The following is a 24,018-nucleotide window of genomic DNA, read 5'->3' as shown; positions in this document are numbered from 1 at the left end:
GTGTATGTATATGTGCGTGTGAGTGCTTGCATTTGCACACACACAGGAAAGAGAGAGGGAGAGCCAAAATCAATTTTATTATGATATCAAGGTACCCACTTAAAGGAGACTTTACAAACACCTTTCAGAAAAATTGAGTTGATTCCACTTAAATTCGAGCCTATTAGGATCTGCAGAACAAATAATTACTCATGTCAGTGCTTGTGATATGGACCTTATCCTGATTGGTCAGATGGTCTTGTTAAGTGTGATACTTACACGGGGCTTTTTTCCCCTTGATTGATTGCTCTGTCAAATAATCTGGTTAAAGCAAAATTTCTTGATAATATTGACATTTTACTCCAATACCTGGCTTAGTGATGTGATACCACTAATAAATAAATATCGACCCCCTAAATTGTTAGTTATTTGTTAAACTTTTATAAACCTAGTTAAATGCTTTTTTTTTTTTTTTTTTTTTTACAAAAAAATACAAACTGATTTATTCCTTAAGCCTAGGGAATATGATGTAGAAATGCAGTGCCAAAACTGGCTTTTCATGTAACACACATATTAAACTGAGTCTTAAATATATAAAATATAGCATTGGCACAACAATTGCTAATAATAATTTAAATATACAAAATATGTCAAACTTCTGTAATTCATAAGTTTCCTTTGTGTTTTACATATTCACTGCATCTTGATTTACTTCATTTCAAGCATTTTGTTTCCCTAAAGTATTTACTGGAAAACTTAACCACTCAAACTCTTATCCGTTTTCTGTTTTATTCTTTGTATGTTTACTAAGTACTTAAACTAAGAATCGGGTACAGTTTCTAATATGAAATAAAGTAGCATTTAGAGTAGAAAGCTTTCCTAAGATATAGTATAGACTTTTTTTTTTAAGTGACATTGAAGAAGCACAGGACTGGAAACAGATTGGTGCAAAAGCCATATTAAATTTTAAAGGCAAGTTATTTTCCAAAATTTCTGAAGTTCTGGAATAGGTCTTTTGGAAGTAACGTGTGACAAATTACTTAATGAATCATACTTGTTGGTTTTCTAATGAGATTTGAGAACAAAGTTAATTTCAAATTAGTCAGAAAGGAAAAACTAGCTGATCTGAATGAGTCAGTTAAGCTAACTATGACTGTATTTACCCATTTTTCTCCTGTGTGATTCACTGTTTCCTTTACCTACTCAATTTCTCTATCCTAAGTTTTCCTTTCTTCACCCACCGGGCCCAGTCTCTCACCTATCTTTCAAAGTCTGGCTCAAATGCCACCTCCTTAATTTGAAGGCTTTTCTGGTTTGTTCAGCTGAATGTGAACTGTCTGTCCTTCCCTCATATTTCCCAGGCATTCATTACATTCCCCTTGAGCATGCCTTGAGTTCTTCCTGTGTTACAGTATTTGTACATTCTCACTTTTACACTGTAACTTCCTTCATGAGAAGAGTTGTTTCTTATTCATCTTTGTGTTCTTGGTGGCCTCACAATGTAAGTGCTCAGTGAAATAAAATAAATTCTATTCAATACTCAGAGGAAAGTTTAGAGATTGAAGTTAAAGGAAGTCTTTAGTCAGGACATGTTTGTATTCTAAGGGCTCTCTGTCAGTGGATAGTATCATAGGTTGCCTGAGCCTCTAAGTCCAAGAGCTCTTGAAGATGAGTTATGTGAAAGTACTTTTGGTCATTTTGGAGGCTGCAAAGGCACTGGAATCTTAAGCCAAGACAGGAGGATGTAAAGGTGATTCTTTCCTTTCTCTCAATTCTCAGTAGCAAGATCAAAGAAGACAGTGAATGGTATGGGTGTGGGAGTAAAATTGAACTGGGTTCTTAGAAAAAGAATGGGGAAGGGGAAAGGGAAGGGGAAATTTTTTATTGAGAACCTATGATGTATCAAACATTTTACATGTTATTTAATGTATACAGTAATAATGATAAGATAGTACTTTCTCACATTCATGGAAATATCGTACATTTTATAAATGATTTTACATCATAATCTCATTTGATTTCCCAGCTGTGACATTAGTGGTTTATGGATTATATTCTTCCTTAACAAAAACCAAGACATAAATAGGCAAAATGATTTGTTCAAGGCTATATATAGAATCAAAGACATGATTCAAATATAAATTTTGTTTCTTGTTTAACTGTCTGCTATAACATCTTCTTATGTTATAAACCTGAAAATGTAGTAATAATGCACTCTTTTATTGTCAAGAACTTTTTATTTCTTCATGTGCCTAATACTGGTTTTGTTTTTTTGTGAAACTTTCATAAATTAGAATGTGTGTGGAAAGGTTTTGTTTATTAAACACAGAATAAATACTATAATTTAAAAATTTTGACTAAATGTGTATTACTAAGTAAAGTAGCACATCTTACTAATCTCTCATTTGTGGTTCTGATAATAGAGTGTGGGGAAAGTGAACATTAAGAAATAGATATAAATTTCTGAAGGGACAGAGAAATGTTTCTCAGTCTTCTATTGATTTCAATGTTGATCTAAGTGGTAGACGGTAGTGGACCCTCCTTGGATTGGTGTCATTTTGGCATAAGAAAGTCACCCAGAGCTCCTTTTTGCTTGAGGCCATAGGGCTGCCTAGTAGACCTGAGTCAAAAACAAATGTACCAGAAGTTCTGAAGAGTTTCTGGAAGCATGAGAAAGCCTAGGAATTTTTAGTTAAGAGCTCAAGAGTTGGCTGTCTCCACCAGCTGGTCATTTGATTTTGTAAGTTGTAGCTGTCTTCATTCAAGTATCCCACCAATCTGGAAACCTTGAGAATGATTGGTTGGGAAGTAACCTGAGTTATCTTTAGAACTCCCTAAAGCACTTACTTGTGCACAGCTGTGCTGGCCTTTCTATAAAGTCGCTATAAAGGATGCCACTCAGTCTTTTCTGGCATGAAAATGGCTGCCTTCTGACTGCATCCTCATATGGCACGGAGAGCTAGCTCTGGTCTCTCGTCCTCTTCTTATAAGGACTCTCATCCCATCATACAGCTCCCTCTCTCATGACTTCGCCTAATTACCTCTGAAAGACTCTACCTCCAAATAGTATCATATTGGGGATTTGGACTTCAGCATATGAATTTTAGAAGGACAAAACATTCAGTCCATGACAATATTCATTATTTTGTCTTTGCTTTCTCATGGCTCTGGCTGTTCTGCTTATTTTTCTTCTCTTTCTTACCTGATTTTAGATTGGATAATTTTTCTTATTCTATTTTCCTCCCTATTCTATTTTCAAAGTAATATACTCTGATTCTACTCTTTTAAAATTGCAGCATGCATACTTATTAAAGTTTAAAATTCATTAATATTTCACCCTTTTTCTACACAATACAAGAAGTTTACAATACTCCAATTCTTAGATTACCATCTATTATTGTCATAATTTTCTCTTGCTTTATTTAATCCCGCAAGAGTTTGTTATTATTGCTTTATATACCTGGTGATCATTCTCCTCTTCCCACCATAGTTCTTTACTCTGCATTTCTTCCTTCATCAAAGACCTTCCATCTGGCTCACTTTTTCTTCTCTCAGAAATATGTATATATGTAATATATTTTAGTAAGATCCTGCTGGTGGCAAACTCTCTGGGTTTTTTGTTTGTTTGTTTTTGTTGTGTTTTGTTTTGCCTGAAGTTGTTTTTATTTCATTCTTTTTCTTGAAGATATTCTTGGATTTTCAGTGCTTTTAAGATGGTCTTTAAGCTTTCTATCTAGAATTTTTTGTTGTTTTTGGAGAGAGAGAGAGATAGAGAGAGAGGAAGGGAGTTGAACCTTTCATACTTTTGGAATTGGAGTTAACGGGTAGACTTTTAGATTTATCGTCACAGTTTTATATTACTGCCACATGGAAGATCATGAGGCAAACCCTTGTCTTGAGCACTAGATTTCCCTTCCCTAGTCTTTTACTCACTTCTTTGAATCAATGCAGACTATAAAAGAAATAAAATTTTCTTTTGACAATGAGCTTACAATATGTTCAGTCTCTTTGTGAAAAATCCATTTAATGAGGAAAAAAATGTATGAGCATTTCTCCCTCATATATGCTAGCTCCATAGAATTTACAAGCTATTTTATCTTTGACTTGATCCAAGGAGACAGGACTCCCAGAGGAAGTGAGATAACCCCAGGCATCCCAGCCAAGCAATTATCTTGTTCTGTAGTAAGAGCCTACTCCATCCCCACCCCTCATCCCCAGCCCTAAAAAAGAAGAAAGAATCTCTCTTGTTCTCTCTACTGTTCTTTCTCTCTTTCGCGCTCTCTCTCTCGCTCTCTCTCTCGCTCTCTCTCTCAATAACAGTTTAGAGTGGGTCATGCAGTAGGTTGTGTGTATCCCTTCTGTCTGCTATTGTCCTATTTGTCATTCTAAGTGACTAGTCTGACCCACTGGTGAAAGGCCATACAAGTAATACAGATTCTAATGAAGTACTCCACCTGTAGTTTTTATTTATTGGATTAAAGCCTCATATATAGAAATTATACACTAAATTATGTTTTCTTTTCTACATTTCAGGCCCAGAAATAGAGATTTTTTTCCCCAGTGATTATTATCATTTATCTTCTTGAGTTGTGGCAAAAGTCAGAGTTGATAAGCAGTTTAATTTTGTTCTCATCAATAACCTGTGGGTGATATGAGGAACTAGGAGAGATGTTATCACTAGCTACCAGACTGCTTTATGCACTTATGATAATTTGATAAATTCTTGCTGTTTGTCTTTAGTAATATTTATTCTTAAGTTCAATGAAAATTCTTTTCCTCAACTATAACTTTAAAGACAATTTTCTCCTTATTACAAGTTAATTTTTATATATATGTAATGATAAAAACTATCATTTCTCCAAACTTTATTCATTTACTGTGCTACTGCCTGAAATCTGCAGATGGAAAGGCAAGATGGAGTTACTTATTTTTATATTTAGAGTGAGTAAATATGCTCTTCATTTCTTTTGTTGTGAAATTGTTCTTATATTTTTTAGGAGGTGAGGGAATAGGGACTGGCATGATAATAAAATGCATAACTTATGAAACTGGAAGAAAATAAAGAGTTGCTCCAATGTAATTAGAGTATGTCATGGGTCTTTTTTTTTTTTTTTTAAGTGCCTCATGTTGAGCAATAATATACAAATATGGCTAGAAAGAAATATTTGAAAACCCAAGCTGATAACCTTCAAACTCAATTCATGTTCTTGTTTGCTTCCAGACTCTCTTTTTAAATCAATATTGATTCAGAATTTTATTTATTCTGAGTAAATGTGTGATTATCCAATAATTCATGGCTGTTCTATAGCACAAATTCACTGTTTTGTCGCAGTAGTCAAAAAAAATCATTCTTTTAGAAGCGCATTTTCAATGCCCCCTAAATGTATCTTTCAGCGCTGCCTATAAAATCAGTCTATTAAGAAGCACCCTGAGTGCCTGATGTGTGTTTTCTTTTGTCTGCTTAGTGGAAGCGGAGGTTGCTTCTTTTAGGTTATTACTTCTAAGGTTGACATTTTAACTAAATGTTAATGATTTGTGTTCACAGAAGGTGAATTGTTTCAAATAATGATGCAAACTATTCAGAAACCAATGCTGTGATTAGAAAAAAGATTCTTAAAGTAGGAGATTTAGCATTCTTGATGTAACACAGGGTGATTTAGCATCCCATATGTTTAGGAAGTTAGACTGGGAGAAAAACAACCATCATAAGGTCAACATACCACTGTATTATTTGGTTTGAATCAGTGCTGAAGGAATCTCATTTGCATTTTTGTTAATCTTGCCATGTCCAATGTGGGGTCATGTTTCTGCCCAAGATGAGTTTCTGGAATGTACGTCATTTTCTGCATGAGACATTGCTGCTATTAGGTGATAAAGCATAGTACCATGCCCTTTCTTTCACTCCTCACTGAATGTATTTCTCTGTAATGCTTCTGGAATTGCCTCATCCTCTCTTACTTGCTACAAACCCAGTAAGGCCCCTACCATTTAATGTCTGAAATACAATATTTAGCAATCTTATTGTTGATTCCTCAGCTTTAAATTTTCTATTTCCTCTACATTAGGCAGAAACATAGACACATGACAATTGTGTTACTTTCTCAGAGGACTTGAGGGGCTTTGTAAATCCTACTCCAACTCTTGATGATGTGCTTCATTCCCCTAACTGCTCTCATGTCTCCTCCCCCAAGCATAGTCTTTTCTATGGCTGAGCATGTGCTTTAGTCCAGCTTTCCCACATGACACATTCTTTCCTTTAAGCATCCTCAAAATCTCTCTGTCCAAAAAGAATTCAGATTCACCGTCTGTTCGATCAAGAATGTCATACCCATACTGTGAGTCTGATCATCATTTATCATTTTCACTTTGGAACTTTTCAATATGAAGACTATTGTGAGAGTTGAAATAGAAATATAACTTTGTTTCCTCTTTATTATATCTGTCAATGTGTTTTAATCATTCATTCATTCAATAAACATTTAATAACTGTCTATGTTATTTGCCAAGAACTGTTAGAGTTTATGTGGGACAGAAAAATAATTAAGATGTGGTCCTATGCCCGCCCCCCCCCCCAAATGTCACACACAGCTTAGTCATTGAAACCTTTCTAGAATTATTTGTGTCACTTATAACCAATGTGACAATTCAACTAAAGTTGGGTTGCATTGATTCTACACCGATATGCTTTGGTTATGAGGGTAATTTACATATACTTTGCTATTTCCCATGTTCACTCTGAAGGTAGAAATTGTTTCTCCTTTTTTCATTTTCATTTTAGTTTTAGTTTTTGCTACTGTGGGGGAGGAAGAAATTTTTCTCTACCCTTCGAGTTCTTTTGGCTGCTCCAATAATTAAATCTAGATGAGTCAGATTGACAAGAAAAATATAATGAAATTTAATTACATACATACTTTTGAGAGCCCCACATACAGGAGAGAGTCAGTGACTTCACCTACATGAGAGATTCAAGGGCTGAAAGTTAAAATGAGGTATATAAGACATTCTGAGCTAAGGATAAGGTAAGGAAGGTAAGGAAGGTAATTGCAGGACAATAAAAAGAGCAGATGTTCAATAATTAGTAGTTTGCCCTACTAGATAAGATAGGTCAAAAAAGTTATCTCTGATAATCTCTTATTATGAGCAAGGCCCTTATTTTTCTAGGTAGTTAAGGTAGGCAAAAGTTTCTCTTGAGCCTGAAGATCTTGGTTGCCTTTAGCTTAAAATGATCCACATATCACAGAGGCACATCTTGGAGTGACTCATTTTGAACCCCTATACTACTATCTATCATTTTATAGATAACAAAATGGAAGTTCAGAGAGAAAAAAGTAATTCTCTCAAGATCATATAGCTCATAGATAGCAGAAATGACTTTTGATACCAAGTAATGTAGTACCCAATTTTAATTGACCAGTATGGGATACTAGCTCCCTTACTTCCTTTGTTCTCTTCTACTGATCTTAACATTACAAATAGATGCCGAACTAGTGTTAGTGATAAGGAGAGTAATTTTCACATCACTACAATTCTAAGAGTCTATTAACTTGCCTTAAATCCAAGTTGAAATCTATCTAAAATGATTAGCTGGTAATTGTCAAGATTGATCTATTTGTGTTTTCATAGCCTAAATTAAAGTTATGAGATTTCAAAATTACATTAGCATTTTTTTTAGATTTACTCTATTAACATTTATCGAGTCTCTGTTATGTATATATCAGAGGTCTTGGTTAGGTACCAAGATCTTTGGTGCCTATATCAGGCACCAAAGTGGGTAATAGCAATAGAACGATAACCAAGATCTAGTTCTGCCCTAAAGGAGCTATTAATCCAATAGAAGAAGTAGTCATGTGTATTAGCTTCCTCTTGCAGCTATAATGAATTACCACAAATGCAGTGGCTTAAAGCCACACAAATTTATTATTTTATAATTCTGGAGGTCAGAAGTCCAAAATAAGTCTCAGTGGGCTAAAATCAAGGAATTGGCAGGACCACATTCTCTTCTAGAGACTCTAGAGGAGAATTCGTGTTGTTTCTTTTTCCAACTTCCAGAGACAGCCACATTGCTTGGCTCGTGACTCCCTTCCATCTTCAAAGCCAGCAGTGGCCAGTTGAGTTTTTCTCACATTGCACCATTCTGATCTTGTTTACATTGTTACCTCTCCTTCTGTAACTATTCTATCTCTCTCATCTCCATTTAAGGACTCTTGTAATTACACTGGTCTCACCCAGATAATCCAGGATAATCTCCCCATCTCATGGTTCTCAACTAATCACATCTGCAGTCTCTTTTGCTGTGTAAGGTAAAATATTCACAAGTTTGGGAGATTAGTATGTGGATGTCTGTCTATCAAAGCATGTAAAAAGGCCTCGTGGTACTGTATACTAAGTACAACAATTGAAAATAATAGAAGTATGTATGTCTCAAAGACTGGTGGAATTCGCTACTGTGGAATGGATTATACGAAAGTTCTCAACATTAGTCTCCAGTCAGGTCAGATCCACCCACTGGCAGAATGGCCGGTAGAATGTCTTGGTCCTTATTCTTACCTCAAGGATGAACTGGGAATTTGAAAGAAGAACTGTAAACTTCTTTTAGCCATTGCCAAGGGAACAAAGAGGGGAAAGTCATATTATTCAAAGGGCACTATGCAAAACATCTGATTTTGGAGGGGAAACAGAGCAATACAGAATTGCTAGAAGACCAAGTTTGAAATGAGGAATAGTAGGAGATGAGGCAGACAAGATAGGCCAGATCATGAAAGACCATATTACTGAGCTGAGAAGTAGAAACATTATCCTGTAAGAAATGGCAAAGAACATGGCTCCTTATCCTTTGTTGAAACTTGGTAGAAGGGGAACCCTTTCCTTGGGTGAAGTGGCAGGCCCTCATTTGTAGACACAAAACCATAAACATGTTTGAAAAATAAATTAAAACAAGTATTTAATTCTTCACAATTCTCTACTGGCTTTCGTTGAATATTAAAGCAAGACTTAATTTTGTACTATACCATTTTTCCATGCTTATTGGAAAGTTTCTGACTTGCTTGCTCATAATAGTTCTAAGTCCTAACACACTTGTTTGACCCACTTTAGTTCCCCTTTGCTCTCTAAATCACACTAGATTTTCTGAAGGAGAGTATACTGAAGGAATAAGTTAAATGTTCCAGATTTCTGCTTTTTATAACTAATCAATGGTAGTTATAATGTCATTTTCTTTGAGAAACAGATTGCTTTTAAAGAAAAGTGTCTTTCAAGCATGACTGGCTGCTTTATCTTGCCATTTGCATTCAAAAGAGTCGTATGAAATCTGCACCCATGAATTGAATTAATTACCTGGACTATTTTTCTTAATCTTTGTGAATTATTCTAGTCAGAAGAATTACATTGTATGAGTGCAATACAAACCGTTAACTATAATAACAAATGTGTAACTGTCTGTTATGAATATTTTTAGTGATTTTTTTGTCCTAATAATTTTGGCGATCAAAGAGTCATGTGAATTTAAAAAGCTTTTCATATGATTACTTAATTTTTTTTCTTTTTCTTTAAGTGAGAAATATGAATTGTATTCAGCTAGCGAAGCTAGATGACAGTGAAGCATTGTGGCTTTTTTTATTTAGCTGGCCCTGCAGTCTGTTTATTCTAGAGATGCAATTAGAGCACACGAAGGCCTCTGAAAAAGTGATGCTCTGTATTGATTTCAGGAAATAAAAATTTGCATGACAATACAAATTCTGCTGGCACATGGGCAGGCTGAAGTCATCACTTTCCAGCTGTCATTACTATATGGAATCAGCTAAATCTTATCATCCGACTGTGGTTTTAGTGTATTTTCAACTGAAATATAAGGCAGCCAGGATTTACAATAAAAATATGTCAGCTTTTCAGACAGATTTGACAATAGCATTTCATTTACACTGCAATCCACTTTTTCACTTTGTGAGGTACAAATCATACCCCAAATGAAAGCCAGCCTAAATACTTTGAAAATTTCTAACCCCCTTCAACCTATCTCCTCCCCTCACTCATCTGTGGAATTTCTCTAAGATCACTAATGAGAAAGGTACTACCAAGGGGCCCAACACAGGCGTTGGAGTCAGACTGTCTGCCTTCCAATCACACGTCCACCTCCTGTTAGCTGAGTGGGCTAGCGCAAATTTGCTTATCTTTTTGTGCCTCAATTTTCTCATCTGTAAAACAAAAAGAGAATAATGATAGAAATCACAGAATTATTGAGAGCATTATATGACATAACAAATATAGCACTGCTATTTTATTACATAGCTCAAGGGGGGTACAATTGACATTGTTCTATGTGGAATTGTGCAAAATGGCATATCCGTGTGTAAAGCACTTATCGCAGTCCATGGTACAAATAAGCATTTACTTAATAATTATTTCCTTGCGGAATTTGTAACCCTTTTTTCTTTCTTAAAATTCTTTGACTTTCTTGAATGTCACTTTTTCTGTTTCTCTTCCTTTAACTGTTTCTCTTCCTCTTATCCTTGTTTGTGGTGTTTCCCAAAGGTCATACAAATCATGATGATTTGCTTTTCTCTTATTCCATCAGATTTGCTCCATTATGTACAGCTAGAATTAAGGACTATGTATAAACTGAGATAGAAGTTAAAAGTGAAATTCAGGATAAATCAAGTAGCCTAGTGCTAAGTCTGATTGTACAGCAGAATTATCTAATGGGACTTTTTTAAAATACACATTTAAAAAAAAAAAGTGTATTTTAAAATACACAACCCTTGGTGTGGAAGGGTTGGAAATTTGTATCTCTCCAAAGTTTTTGCAATATTTCAGCTGTTGAGCCAGTTTGGGGAATTGAAATCTGGACCAGCAAGAATTCCAGCATTAGTGTTCCACTTAAGCGTACAAGATCCAAGTCAAAGAGCACATGGGGCTGGAGGATTGGTAGAAAGTTGAGCCAAAGTTTAGGGTCAAGTCAGTCAGGACCTGGAGACCCCTAACCATTCATGAACCCCATGACATCCTCTGCATGTCTCTAACATGGCTACCACATAACATTGAAATTATATGTCTTATTCAAATGTGAGATTCGTTAAAGCGGACTTCATCTCAAATATTCATCTTTCATATTTTGTTGTCTTTTTTTAGTGTTTTGATTGAATTCCTTTCTATCTATCTGTCTGTCTATCTATCTATCTATCTATCAATTTATTTATTTATTTATTTATTTGTGTGTTTTTTGTATAGTTTGGTCTATGGTATCATGAAGTTCATATATATCCACCTATATCTATAGCAGTTTATTTTAAGCTTATAGGCATTTAAGTTCAACTGGATCTAAAAGCACTACATTTTTACTCCTTCCTCCCCTCTTTATGTTTTTGATGTCATGTTTTGTATCTTTTCATTTTGTACATCTCTTGGTTATTTATTATTGTTATAGTGAATTTTGCTGCTGTTGTCTTTTAACCTTCCTATTAACTTTTAAAGTGGTTGATTCACTGTGATTATTATATGTTTGCCTTTACCAATGAGATTTTTTCCCCTCCTTTCCTCTGTTTTCTTATTTCTGGTTATGATCTTTTCTTTTCTGCATAAAGAAGACCTATTAATATTTCCTGTAAGGCTGGTTTAGTGGTAGTGAACTCCTTTAGTTTTTGTTTGTCTGGGAAACTCTTTTACCTCTCCTTCAATTCTAAATGATAACCTTGCTGGAAAAAGTATTCTAGGTTGTAGATTCCTTTCTTTGAGCACTTTCACTATCTCCTGCCAAACTCTTCTGGCCTGAATTTCCTCCACCTGTTTATTGAAAGAATGTCATAAATGTGGTTACAATGAGCTGTTGAAATCAAAATCGAGCTAGGCAAGTGTGTATATTAGTGGGACTCTTCGGTTGCCAGTAACTGATGTACACTAGCAAAAAAAAGCAAGGAAGGGGACTTTGTATCCTTTATACAAAATCTCTCATGAAAAACAACTCTGGGCTTCAGGGACCAGAACAGGAAGCTAAAGTCCACCAGCTCTTCCATCGTTGCTTCTTTTTGTATATTTGCTTCAGTAATTCCTTTCTGAAAACGAACTTTCTCTTCTCTGGTCTTCAAACTTTGTATTTTGCAGTGACTAACTCACTGTTCATTCTAATTCTAAATTCCTGGGATAGAGTAGCCAGGAAGGACTGGCCCAGCTTGGATCACGTGTCTAAACTAGGGAATAGGCACATGGGAGAAACTTGGCTGCTAGAGACTCACTCCTGAGGATGAAGGAGGAGGTCAGCTCCCAGGGAAAGGGGGATTAAACACCCTGTAACATGTTTATTTTGGGGAGGCAGAGTCAGACAAGCAATCAGAAAAAGAGCAGTTGACAATGTGTCAGAGAACTTGCCACTGAAGTATACACAGACTGTCTGAAACAGGAAACATTTTACAGACTTTCCTTTTGAGTAGGAATCATTGTTGACATCGCAGGATGTGACTGGCAGGATCTGTTCTGCTGCAGTGAGACTGGGCAGAACGTGGATCTCAGGTGGATCATTTATCAACTGTGTGACTATGGGCATGTTCCTTAGCCTCTCCACGCCTTGTTTTTTATATATATAAAATGAGACTTATAATAGTTTTCATTACACCTACATAATAAGGTTATTGTGTCAAAATAAACAAAATAATGCATAAAAACAGTACAGTGCTTAGTATCTAATGCTAAAATCATGTTAAACATTAAAAATCATTGTTATTGTCATTATGATAATGTCATTCTATGTACTTGACAGATCCTGATGTTCTTCTTTATGGAGTTCATCATTTTTCATGACATAAACTTTATGACTTCCAAATACGTATTTCAAGACTTGACCCAAGGCTGAAGTTTCTTAACTACAGTTGAATGCTAGACTTTCAAGTAGATGTCACTTCAAACTCAAAAAGAGCAATATCAATCTCGTGCTCTTTTTTTTCTAACAGCTGTATAATTTTTTCCACCTATTAACATTCCCAACTGTTCCAATAGCATCAATCTTTCCTTAAACCAAGGTAAAAGATGGGAAGTGACTGAGAATCACAATTCTAGATCTGTAGTCCCTTGATTTGGAGCCATATTTGACTTCTCTCTTTTATACCCTGAGTCTTACCATTTATCTTTTCATGCAATTGCACGGCTAATTATGAACATACATTGGAGGTTTACTAAATGCCAACCACCATTCTAAGTACTTTCAGAGATGTGAAATGATCTGTCTGGGTTATTCTGATAGTAAACGACAGAGAACAGACAGTCTGACTCTAGGGCTATTACTCTTGACCCCTAAGCCACACGACCACTCTGTGATGAATCCTGAATCTCTCTTTCCATTACTTCTATCACCACTTTGGCGGTAGCTCACATAACTTCACCTCAATTATTGCAGTAGACTCCTACTTGGTCTCAGCTGGTCTCTTTTGGACTTTGTAATACAACGTGCATATTGCTGCCAAATTGCTCTTCCTTGTCGTCCCTGTGTTCAGAATCCTTCTATGACTCCCTGAGGCTCAGATGTATAAAATAACTTCTATCTCTGGTTTTTTAGGCTTTCTGTAGTCTGACCCCTGCTATCCAGCTTTATTTTTTCTTCCTGCTATCCCATTATCCAGTACTCCAATCAGGTTGTTCTTTTAACCATCCCCACAAAGGTGATATTCACTCCGAACTCTGTGACTTCGTTAATCTCTTCAGGTCTAAACTTGACCTATCCATCTTAAAATACTGTGGCTCTAGGAACCTTTCCTGACTAATTTTAACTGAATGTGACCTATTCTTCCTTAGAATTCTCCTAACACTTTCTTTGTACCACCCTTATGATATCGTATTCTGCCTTATATTACAGTGGTTTGTGTACTTTTCTTATTTCTCCCCCTGCTCACCAGTTTGTTAGCTTGTTGAAGATAGAAACTGTGTTTACTCAGTAAACAAAATAAAGCATAAAAGCACTTAGTACATATAAACCTTGTATCCCCTGCAGTGCCACTTTCCATGCAGAGCACATAACAGGTGATCAATAAATAGTTACTGAATTTAACAGTTCTAGTTTCACCTGCCTGGAATGTTTCTTCTTTCCCTTTTGTTTTATTCCAGCCTTTCACACAAAAAAAATCACATTTCTCGAACCCTGTTGACTGCTCTATTCCTTGATGAAACCAGCTTTCTCAGAACTCTTGCAACACCTACGGCCAATATCACACAATTCAGTACCCTTATTAATAGCTGTGTATTCATTGTTCATGTGGTACAACACAGGGCTTGGCATATAAAGAATCTCAAGAAATACTTGTTGAATGGACCAATATGTGGATCTTACCCCAATCACATCAATTGTAAGGTCTCCAAGATAGGGACCATGCCTTATATAGAGATATTATTTATCCCCTCAGGGCTCGCAGCATTCAATTTATGAATATTTGCTAAATAATTGGCTTTGGATTTCTGTTACAAGTCTGTCTTTCCCTTTCCGTTGTTCTACCATCAACCCATGATTACATTGAAGAGGCCTCTGAGTCCTTGGCTTAATTTCCCCATAGAGCACAGGCAAAGGTAGGTTGCTGACACACAGAAGGCTTTGCTCAGTTTTTTTTTTTTTAAAATTCTGTCCTTAATTCAATACCAGGCCGTCATACAGGGGCAAAATCCCAGGAGAAGAGGTGGTAGTGCTTAGCTTAAGGGGGACGAGTCACAGGGTTGGGGATTGCAAAATGCAGATCTTTGTCCAGAAATGATTTTACAGAACTTATTATTAGCTCTGCCCATACAGTGCATGTAAGGAAGAAAAAGCCGTTCCATGTGTTCCTTGTACTGTTAAGAGACAAGGGCAGTATATTGCAATCATGATGCAACAATGAATGACGAGGGCTTCTCTCCAGATGGCATGAAGTCTGGTAGTAGATCTTAAAATATCCACAAAAATGACATTTATATAATATAATAATGATTTGTATATTCCATATAGCCAACATGACGGAGATCAGCAGTGACTAATATTCCAACTTCTTGAAGGAAAGGGAGAACTGGGATAAGCAGGCATTTCTGTCATACTGTGCACTTCGCAAGTGCCCAGCGATACTTGGTGATGGCAGATAGTAAAATTGTTTTTGCAGGCTAGTAGGGCTTGAAGTTTTGCGACCCGATATGCACTTTATAATGTTGCTACTCAGAACAGTGAGAGGATATGTTTATAGGGTGTGTAGAATATGGTCTTTAACAACTCTTTTTAGTCTTGCTTCCTACTGGAGAGAGAGAGAAGGAGTGATAGATGTAACCAAGGCATAACTGAAGTCTCACTGGACCAAAGAATGACTTCAACACTGTACTGAGTGATGGACTAGCCAAGATGTAGATTTTTCTTTATTAATATTTTATATGTGTTTATTTGCTATTTATCAGATTATATGCTCAAAAAGCTCTCTGTTTTAAATGCAGGTAATCCAAGGACATTTGATCCAAATTTCAAGGGCCCTGTTGCCAACAGGTAAGCAATTCTTTTCTTGGGAATATATTTTTTAACAAACACAGAAAGCTTGTTTTTTGGTACCATTTTCCAGTCAATGGAGAATTGTTTCTACTATGAGGGTGAAATGATTTATTTTTAGCCTAAATGTCACTTTATTTATACAGGGAAAATACAGAGAATAAATCTTTCCATGAGTCATGAATATCTTCTTCTTTTCAGCAAGTGTGCTACTTTAAGTTGACTGAAGAGTTTGTATTTCTCAAAAAGAGAAGCCTCAAAAAAATGCTTTACAAAATTTAACCACTTTGTGAAGAGGCAAACACATTCAAGTAGTTATTTTATGCACCTCTTTACTCTGTGATTCACCATTGCAAATCCAGAGTTGCTATGCCAACTTCTTCCACGCCAGGTATTTGTGCTATTCAGCTTCCAAAAGCGGAGAGCTTTCTTTGAGACAACCATTCACTAATGCATTATGTATGCTTTAGGACATTTCAAAATACTATAGGGAAATATGTACTTGTCTCAACTGATGCTTTTCCCTCAAGGTTGCATAGCATTTAAAAATTATTCAGTAACTCATAAACCTCTTTTATTATTATTATTTTTGCCCTTTATTCCCAGGCTTTCTGCTAATCACAAAGGGGAGTTGCAGGATAGAACAGCTAAAAATGAAGAGAAAATTATCTTGTTGGTAACTGGGTTTTGCTTAGCTTTGACATTGATTTCTGGCAGTTGTATGTCATAATAAACTGTGATGTGCGGTAATGATCAGCATGCTTATTTGCGTTTGCCAGCCATCACCATGCACATTAGCATTTACTGTTATGTCCCTATGCTCTCTTAGCTTTATATAAATGTGTATTCAGTTTATTCTAATTCCGTAAAAAGCCAAATCATTTGTTTTGGGTTATTCTTTCAAAGATATACCAGTGTCTTCTTTAGAATAAACCTGAAATCTCTCTCATTCTCTCCATGGTAAAGCCGTGAATACATTTTGTTATCCGGCATACAAATAGCCGCATTCAATATGGAGGTTACTTTTGCTGTACTTGTATTCATGTTACAATAACTAATTTGTGAGAATTGAATCTAGCTTATTGGTCTCAAGGGACCTCTACATATAATCCAGATTCTTCCACAGTAATAATAATGACAATGATAAGGATGATAATAATAATAAAAATGATAATAATAGGAGGAGGAGTAGGAAGAAGAAAAAGAAGTAAAAATGAGCTGCCACATTTGGACAGATAAAATATAGATTATAGATGTGTGTTTTCTAGCCATAGAGAAGGAAGCAGAGTTAGGCCTGGCTGGCTTCATGTGTGGAGAAGGAGGTTAGATCTCTCTGTCTTCAGTTATTTAGAATTTAATGATGGAACCAGGTAGTGCAGGTAAAGTCTAAACAACTTTGATAATCACTATGACGAAAGTAATTTATTTTTACCTAGGGCCTTTTGTGATACTCTAGGCACCAAAAAGGCCTTTGAAGGTGAAATGGTCATTATGTAGCAATACCTTCCCCACTTTTCAATCCAAGAACAGGGAAAAGTATTATAAAATCAAGGGTTTAACTATAGGAAGACACCGTGGGCCCATTTGTAACTTTTCAGGCTTAAGGGTTCTATAATGCCCTTCCTGGGAAAATAATTGGGGTGTTTAAAGAGTAAGTGACATTGCTTACATGTCACTTTCCTTCTGAGAGATCCAAAGTCTTATCAGATATTCAAGCAGATCCCCTTACAGCAATCTCTGCTTGCCATCCACCATGTTCTGTACACCTCTCTCAGTTCACAAGGGCATCGTTTTGTTAGGTGTAACTGTAGTTGTTTCCAAAAGAAGTGAAGGTAACACAGCAGGAAAGATTAACTCAGCTTCTCATTGGTTCTCATATAGTAAGAACAAATGGGCATATGGAAGCTATTGCCCCATAATGTTGACCTCCCCCCCAAAAAAAAGTGATTTTAATAGTTTAAGGTGTTTTACCAGCCCCTTTTGGAAAAGTAGTTATCCAGTGCCCATATTTTGTCCCCTGTATTCAACAGAATTTTAAGAAAGATTAATTAGTATTGAATTGAGGTTATAAAGTTTGTAGATGTTTCAGGGGAGAGAGTTCAGTACTATTCTTGGCAGTCTATTAGAGGGTAAAATGAATGTACATAAAAACTAAGAAAAAAGTCTCTTTTATAAGATGCTGCATGAGAAATTCCTCTTGTAACTTAGAACTAAGAAAAATTTTTATTTAATGAAGAATTAGTATACTTTTTTTTTCCATCAGATAAAGAGAATTGTGTAATCCACTATATTTCTCCTTTAGAAAGCCTGTGGATAAATTTAATTTCAGTGCCAACAACTAGATTAGCCTTTGAGTCAAGAATTTATTTTCAGGATTTTGAATTTCTATTTCTATTTTAATAACTCTATTGCATCCAAGTGTTTTAAGTCACTTCATTTAAGATCCTTTCTAGAAAAAGGCAGCATATAAGTAGACAGGTAAATAGAAATGAAAGCCTTGCCATGTTCCATAATTGCCTTTCCCTGCCTCTCTTATATACAAAATAGATGAAGGACATATGACTCATACTAATCAAACTGGTATGCTTTAAAATGCTGAAAATAACTATTTTGTAGAAGGTGGAAAATCTGTCATAATATGCATTTAGTTTTACCCGAACTGTTGGATGAAGGTGGTAAGTTCACTGTCACGAAGGGGTTCTAGGAGAGAATGAAGAGGCATCTGTTAGGAATGTTGTAGAGGGAATTCATTCATATAAAGGAGTTGGACTAAATGACCTCTGAGTCCTTTTCAATCTTGAAATTCTATGACTCTGTGAATCAACTTTTAATGCTAAAGCATAGATGGAAGAGTTCAGCTTCTGACCTAAGTGATAAAGCACATAAAGTACTATGCTGATGCTCACCACACACTCTTGTGAATTCTAAAGTGCTGTTATCAAGTGGACATCTCAAATTATTGTGATAACACAAAGCTGTCTCCTAAATTTATGCAGTTCTCATGTTTGTTTCTTGTTGAAATAATTGGTATGCTTCCTGTCACTGTACAGGAGACTTAAATATCTAAAGGTAAGACTTATGATCATGGTAAAATATGAAGAAAATTTTATAGAAAAAAGCATGCAAAGTTCAAGAAAAAGATGTACATCTTAGGTTGTAAAATGTCTGAGAGAAGCTACAAACCATTTTGACTTGTAAAATAGTTTGAAATAAAAAGCCTATATTCATAGCACTTCCTTCAAAAAGCTTTAAGTGTCTAAAAGTATGGAAGTAAATAAAGAAAAATAAAAATAATTGCCTGAATGGCTAATTCTTTGCAATGCAAATGTGAATTGAACATATGCTCTAAACCTGGCATTTATTCACCTCATTATGAGTGGAGCAAATGGCATAATGTGATCAATTATTTATCAGTGTGACTTCTTTTTACTAGAAGATGTAGAGCAACACACATCTTTAAAATTCGTAGCCTGCCTTTTATTCTTCAATATGCTAGTTTGCTCTTTTTCCTATGTTTTTGCATTTTAAAAAGTCACCACCTATAAATTATTTGTAATAAAGATGAAAATAATTCAAGCACACTAAATCAAAAGATGTAAAGAAAAGCATCCATTACTTTTGTAATGCTTCTTATATGCCAGGCACTGTGCTAGGTGCTAGGAATACAAGGATGAACTTAGCAAAGTTCCTGTCCAAGGGAGCTTGCAGATAGGAAAGGCAGATGATCAAGGGATTAATGTAATGGTGATAAAGTTATTGACAGGGGCTCCAGAAATAAGAGAGAGCGTGTCTAGCATTGCTAAGAGTAGAGAAAGGAGAGTCAGAGCAGAATTGACCCTTGAACTAGTTTTTGAAGACATTCCAAGAAAAGTCAGAAGCACACATGAAAGTACAGAGGCCTGAGAACAGTTGTCATGGAAGTGATGCAGAGTGTGCATGCATGAATCACCAATCACAGTGGTGGGAGGAGGCGTGAAGATCAGGCTGAGGTGGGGAGAAATGATGCTGGAGAGGTAAGAACGAGCAACATCACCAAGGTTTCATACACCATACCAATGCGTTTCGTGTTTTATTCTATAGCCTCTGAGGAGACATTGAAGAATTTTAAGTAAAAATTTGACAGAATCAATTTAGCATTTTAGAAACTTGTTTAGCAAGCACTCAGAGGATACTGCTCTTTACAAGATCTTAGGACAAGAACCAGGGACACATACCTCCTAAATATGATCCCAAGCTTAACAATTTGTCCTTGTCCTTTTGTGTATGTTTGTGTTGGAGGAGGAGGGGAGAGCAGTGTTGCAGTCAAACCGAAGACTGCAATGTAGTGATGTAAAAGTGTAAGGGTGCAGGTTGCAATGGAAACCTTCAGGAGAGAGTAAATCATGTGGCAAGGAGGTGGTACTGCTTGCTTGATATTATAATGCTTGAAAGGTAATGAAGGACCTGTAAGAGTTTTGCTTTACGTAGGAAAGGGAAAAGAGTAACCTGGAGAGGGCCAGATGTGTGAAGGAAGAGACTCTCCATGATTCACGTTAGAGTATTGCAAGTACTTACATGATAGAAGGGAGAGTAAAGTCGAGAAATACAATTACTTAGATAGCAAGAGCCCAGATAGTGAGGAGCATTGTATTCAAAAGTAAGGAGAGTGAACTTTATTTTAAAGGACAGGAAATGAATGGCGAGCCTCTTTTTTGCTTTTAATCAGTGCAGTTGCATAGTTGTATTTGCTTCAGTTGTCTCTATTTGCTATTTCTCTTTTCTCTCCGCACATTCTCTCCAATAGAGATTTATTCCCCATGCTTCTCAAACTGCTACTGAGGTCACCAGAGACTTCCATCTTCCATGTACAGTGGGCAACATTTTTTGTTTTAATCTTGCAGCAACATCGGACAAGGGCAACCACTTTTTTTTTTTTTGAAATCCTCTTTTCTCTTGGTTTCCTTCATAGTGTACTTACCTGAAGCTTCTTCTACCTCTTGGCTCTTGTAAATAATGCTGCAATGAACATACGGAGTCACCTGTCCCTTCGAAGTAGTTTTTTGGGTTTCTTCTGGTAAATACCCAGAAGTAGGATTACTGGGTCCTTCTTTGTCTCTTGTTATAGCTTTTCTTTTAAAGTCTATATTTTCTGGTATAAGTATTGCTACCCTAGATTTTTCTTTTCTTTTTTTGTTTCCATTTTCATAAAGTATCTTTTTCCATCCCTTTACTTTCAGTCTGTCGATCTGAATTGAGTCTCTTGTAGGCAACATATGCAAGCGTCTAGTTTTCTTATCCATTCAGCCACCCTATGTCTTTTGATTGCAGCATTTAATCCATTTATATGAAAAGCAATTGTCGATAGATATATAATCATTACTATTTTGTTATTCATATAAATTCAAGAAGCTTAAAGTCAAAGTTTGCTGGACTTTGCAGTCTCACTGAGGTGACTATGTACATCTCTGCTTTAATTATGTGTTGATTTCATAGTGTATCTCTCAGAAAGCAGAATTATTTTCTATTCTCTCAAGTTGTGGAGAAGCACCTTTCTGTCACATCACATGGTAGCCTTCCTTGCTCTGTGACCCTACTCAGGATTACCTCCTCTTACCCTGGTCTCGGCATACCTTCTCTCTACTGAAATCCTGCAGCTTTTGCTGTGGATGGCTTTTAGCACATGCTATTTGTGATTTCTCTCTAGCTTTTGGTACTCATGTATTGTCTTATATTTGGTTTGTAATTCCCTTGGAGGATGGATATCTACATTCTGTAAATGTGTGAGTAATTAATAATAAGGGCCGGCTTCCCCCCACCCGCCTTGATATACCACTAGTTAGAGCACGTACTCCTTGGATGGTATTCTGTTTGTGAAGAATAGGGTTATTTCTTCTGTGATTGTGCTTAAAAATTCAAGATTTTTTAAATTTACATCCTCTTTCAAGAGAGTTTTTCCTCTTAAAAAATAAATAAATAAATAAATGCCATCTCCATGTCCTAAGAATATAATGTCTGGCCTTTACCACAGGGTGCTGATTGTAGCAACTTGAACTTTATTTTTTCAGACTTAGCTCACAGGTCGGGGAAATGGTCATAACATTTTAATGACTTTGCTCTGACACTCAATATCTGACACTAAAAGAATGAGATAAACAGAATAAGCTGAACTTTTTGTGCTGGGACTTGTAAACCTTTGACTTGCTTCGGCATAGTATACACGAGTCCATACTGTGTACACTTCATAAAAACTACTTGAATTGAAAAATAGTATGAGATGTATTTCGTAAGTCCTAGCAATGCAAATAGTTCAGAGAACTCTGGAATTTAGGAACTTGAACTCTCATATATCACTAATGTCAACTGAAAATGCTGTAGGATTTGGATACCATCTCAGCAAAAGCTTTAAGTAATGATTTTAAAGTCCTTGAGTTCAAACCTATAAGTGGATCTTCACTTAAAAATGGTCAATGTTTCGCCTGACATGTGATAGTGCTATGGCCATTATTCAGCCTCATTTGAGGGTCACTTTGTTTTTATCTGTAGGTTCTATGTCACACTGCTTCCTCCTCATCCTTGTTTTTCCTTATTCCTTAAGCAAATATTTATAGTATACTTTACAATATGATGAGAATTGTGCTAGTTGGTAATAATACAAAGATAGGATATCAATGTTCTCAAGGAGTTAACAAATAATAGAAGAGACAGACAATTGAAAAGACTTTACAGTTCAATGTGTGAAGTACAGCCATGGGCAAGAGATCAAAGGGTCTGGTTCTCAGCGGTGGATGTCTCATGTAGCTCCTACTCCAATGATTAATATTCATTTATTCTCATTCAGCAAATATTTATTGATCATCTCTTACATGCCCTGTTGCCTCTTAGCATTAGTGATATAGTGATGAGCAAGATAGACAAGGTGTCTGTTTTCTTGGAAGAGGAAGAGACAGGGAAGACAACATCTGAGAAGTGAACATGACAGTTTCATAGGATGATAAGTAAGAGAAAAAAAATAAAACAGAGTGATGTGATAGTGCCTAGCTGAGTGTGTGTGTGTGAGCATTAATTTAGATTTGGTGGCGAGGAAAGACCTCTCTATGGAGGTGACAACTTAAATGAGAAGTGAATGATAAGTAGGAGCCAGTCATGCAAAGATTGAGGACGTAACATTTCAAGCAGAGGAACAGCAAAATGTAAAGCCTCTAAAGCAGGAAAAGCTTAGTATGCTCGAGGAGCAGAAAGAAGGCCAGTTTGTGTGCAGCCTGATGAATGGAATTAGGGGGTGGGGACAGGTTGGTAGGAGATCCATGCAAGCACATTACAGTAAGTGTGATGGAAAAGCCATCGGAAGATTTTAGTAGGACAGTGAGTTAATCTATATTTTTAAAATTCATCCTGACTGCTGTGTGGAAAATGGCTTTTAAGAGTCCAAATGCAGGAGCAAGGAGATCAATAGGAAGCTTTTGTAGTTGTCTCAGTGAAAGAGTGGCTTGGACTAGAGTGATGGTAGTGGACACAGAGAGACAGATTCAGGATATACTCTGGTGGTAGAGGTGACAGACAGTACTTACTGATATAAGAGATGAGAGAAAGAAAGGAGTCAAGGAAAACTGCTAGATGTATGACTTGAACAACTGGGCAGATAATGCACCCCTATACCAAGAACAGAAAGATTAGGGAGGGGCAGATTTTCTAGTGCAAGGATTAAGACTTCTGTTTTGGCCGTGTTGAGTTTGTGATGTCAAATGGGTATCCTTGTGGTGATGCTGTATGCGAGTCTAGAGCTCAGTGAAGAATAAGGTGAGGAACGTAGATTTAGAGTTGGGGGTCATCGGAATATAGATAACATTTAAAGCCAGCTGACTGGATGAGATCACTTAGGAGAGTGGAGAAGGGACCAAGGACAAATCTCTGGATTTGACCACATTTGGAGGAGAAGCAGAGGAGGAAGAGTGAGCAAAGGAGACAGAAGGAGCAGCCAGTGGTTTAGGAGAAAAACCAGAAGAATGCAATGTTGTGGAAGCTAAAAGAGTGTTCCAAGAAGAGTTTTCTTTTTTACTTATTTATTTGTAAAGTTGTGTTGTTTAAAACTGTGTTGACTGCTTTGAGAAATCAAACAAGGTAAAAAGTGAGAAGTGACCATTGGATCTGGCAACATGAAAGTCATTAGTGACCTCATCAAAAGCAATCTCAGTGATGAAATGGGCACTCGGGTCTGACTGGAGAGTTAGGGAATGTGAGGTGGAAACCCGGAGGTGGCTACTAGAGACAACTCTTTTAGTAAATTTCATTGGAGGATGAGGAGAATCTGGGATCAAAGTAGAGTTTTCTGAAGATAGGACATACTAGAACATGGTAGTGTGTGGGGCTGGGGATGATCCAGGACATTGATGCAGCAAGAGAAAGAAGAGGAAATTATAAAAATGAAATCCTGAAGATAGAATTCAAAACACAATTGGACTGGTAGGAATATCTGGCCTTTGGCAGGAATGGAGATTCTTAATCCATAGTGTAATATGGTAAGGTGGGAATAGAGTAGAGATACTGAGTGTCGAGTGTCAATTGTTTTGGTGATGGAAAGAAGGATTCCTGCT

At 36.3% G+C, this 24,018-nt stretch overlaps 1 protein-coding gene across 1 annotated transcript in view; it reads left to right on the top strand.

Annotated features, from left to right (window-relative positions):
- Window positions 1-8,391: 8,391 nt before the first annotated feature.
- The window catches only part of SLC44A5 (solute carrier family 44 member 5), a 123,079-nt gene continuing 107,452 nt past the window's right edge, over window positions 8,392-24,018 (top strand). The window contains exons 1-2 of the mRNA XM_015595072.1: window positions 8,392-8,470; window positions 15,364-15,448. Coding sequence (XP_015450558.1) covers window positions 8,392-8,470; window positions 15,364-15,448 — 164 coding nt within the window. The remainder of the gene's footprint in view (window positions 8,471-15,363; window positions 15,449-24,018) is intronic.

This window comes from Pteropus alecto, unplaced genomic scaffold (genome assembly GCF_000325575.1).
Source record: "Pteropus alecto unplaced genomic scaffold, ASM32557v1 scaffold25, whole genome shotgun sequence".
In the NCBI taxonomy this organism is placed as follows: domain Eukaryota; kingdom Metazoa; phylum Chordata; class Mammalia; order Chiroptera; family Pteropodidae; genus Pteropus; species Pteropus alecto.
Note: the sequence above shows the minus strand (reverse complement) of the source record. Positions and strands in the feature narration are given on the sequence as shown.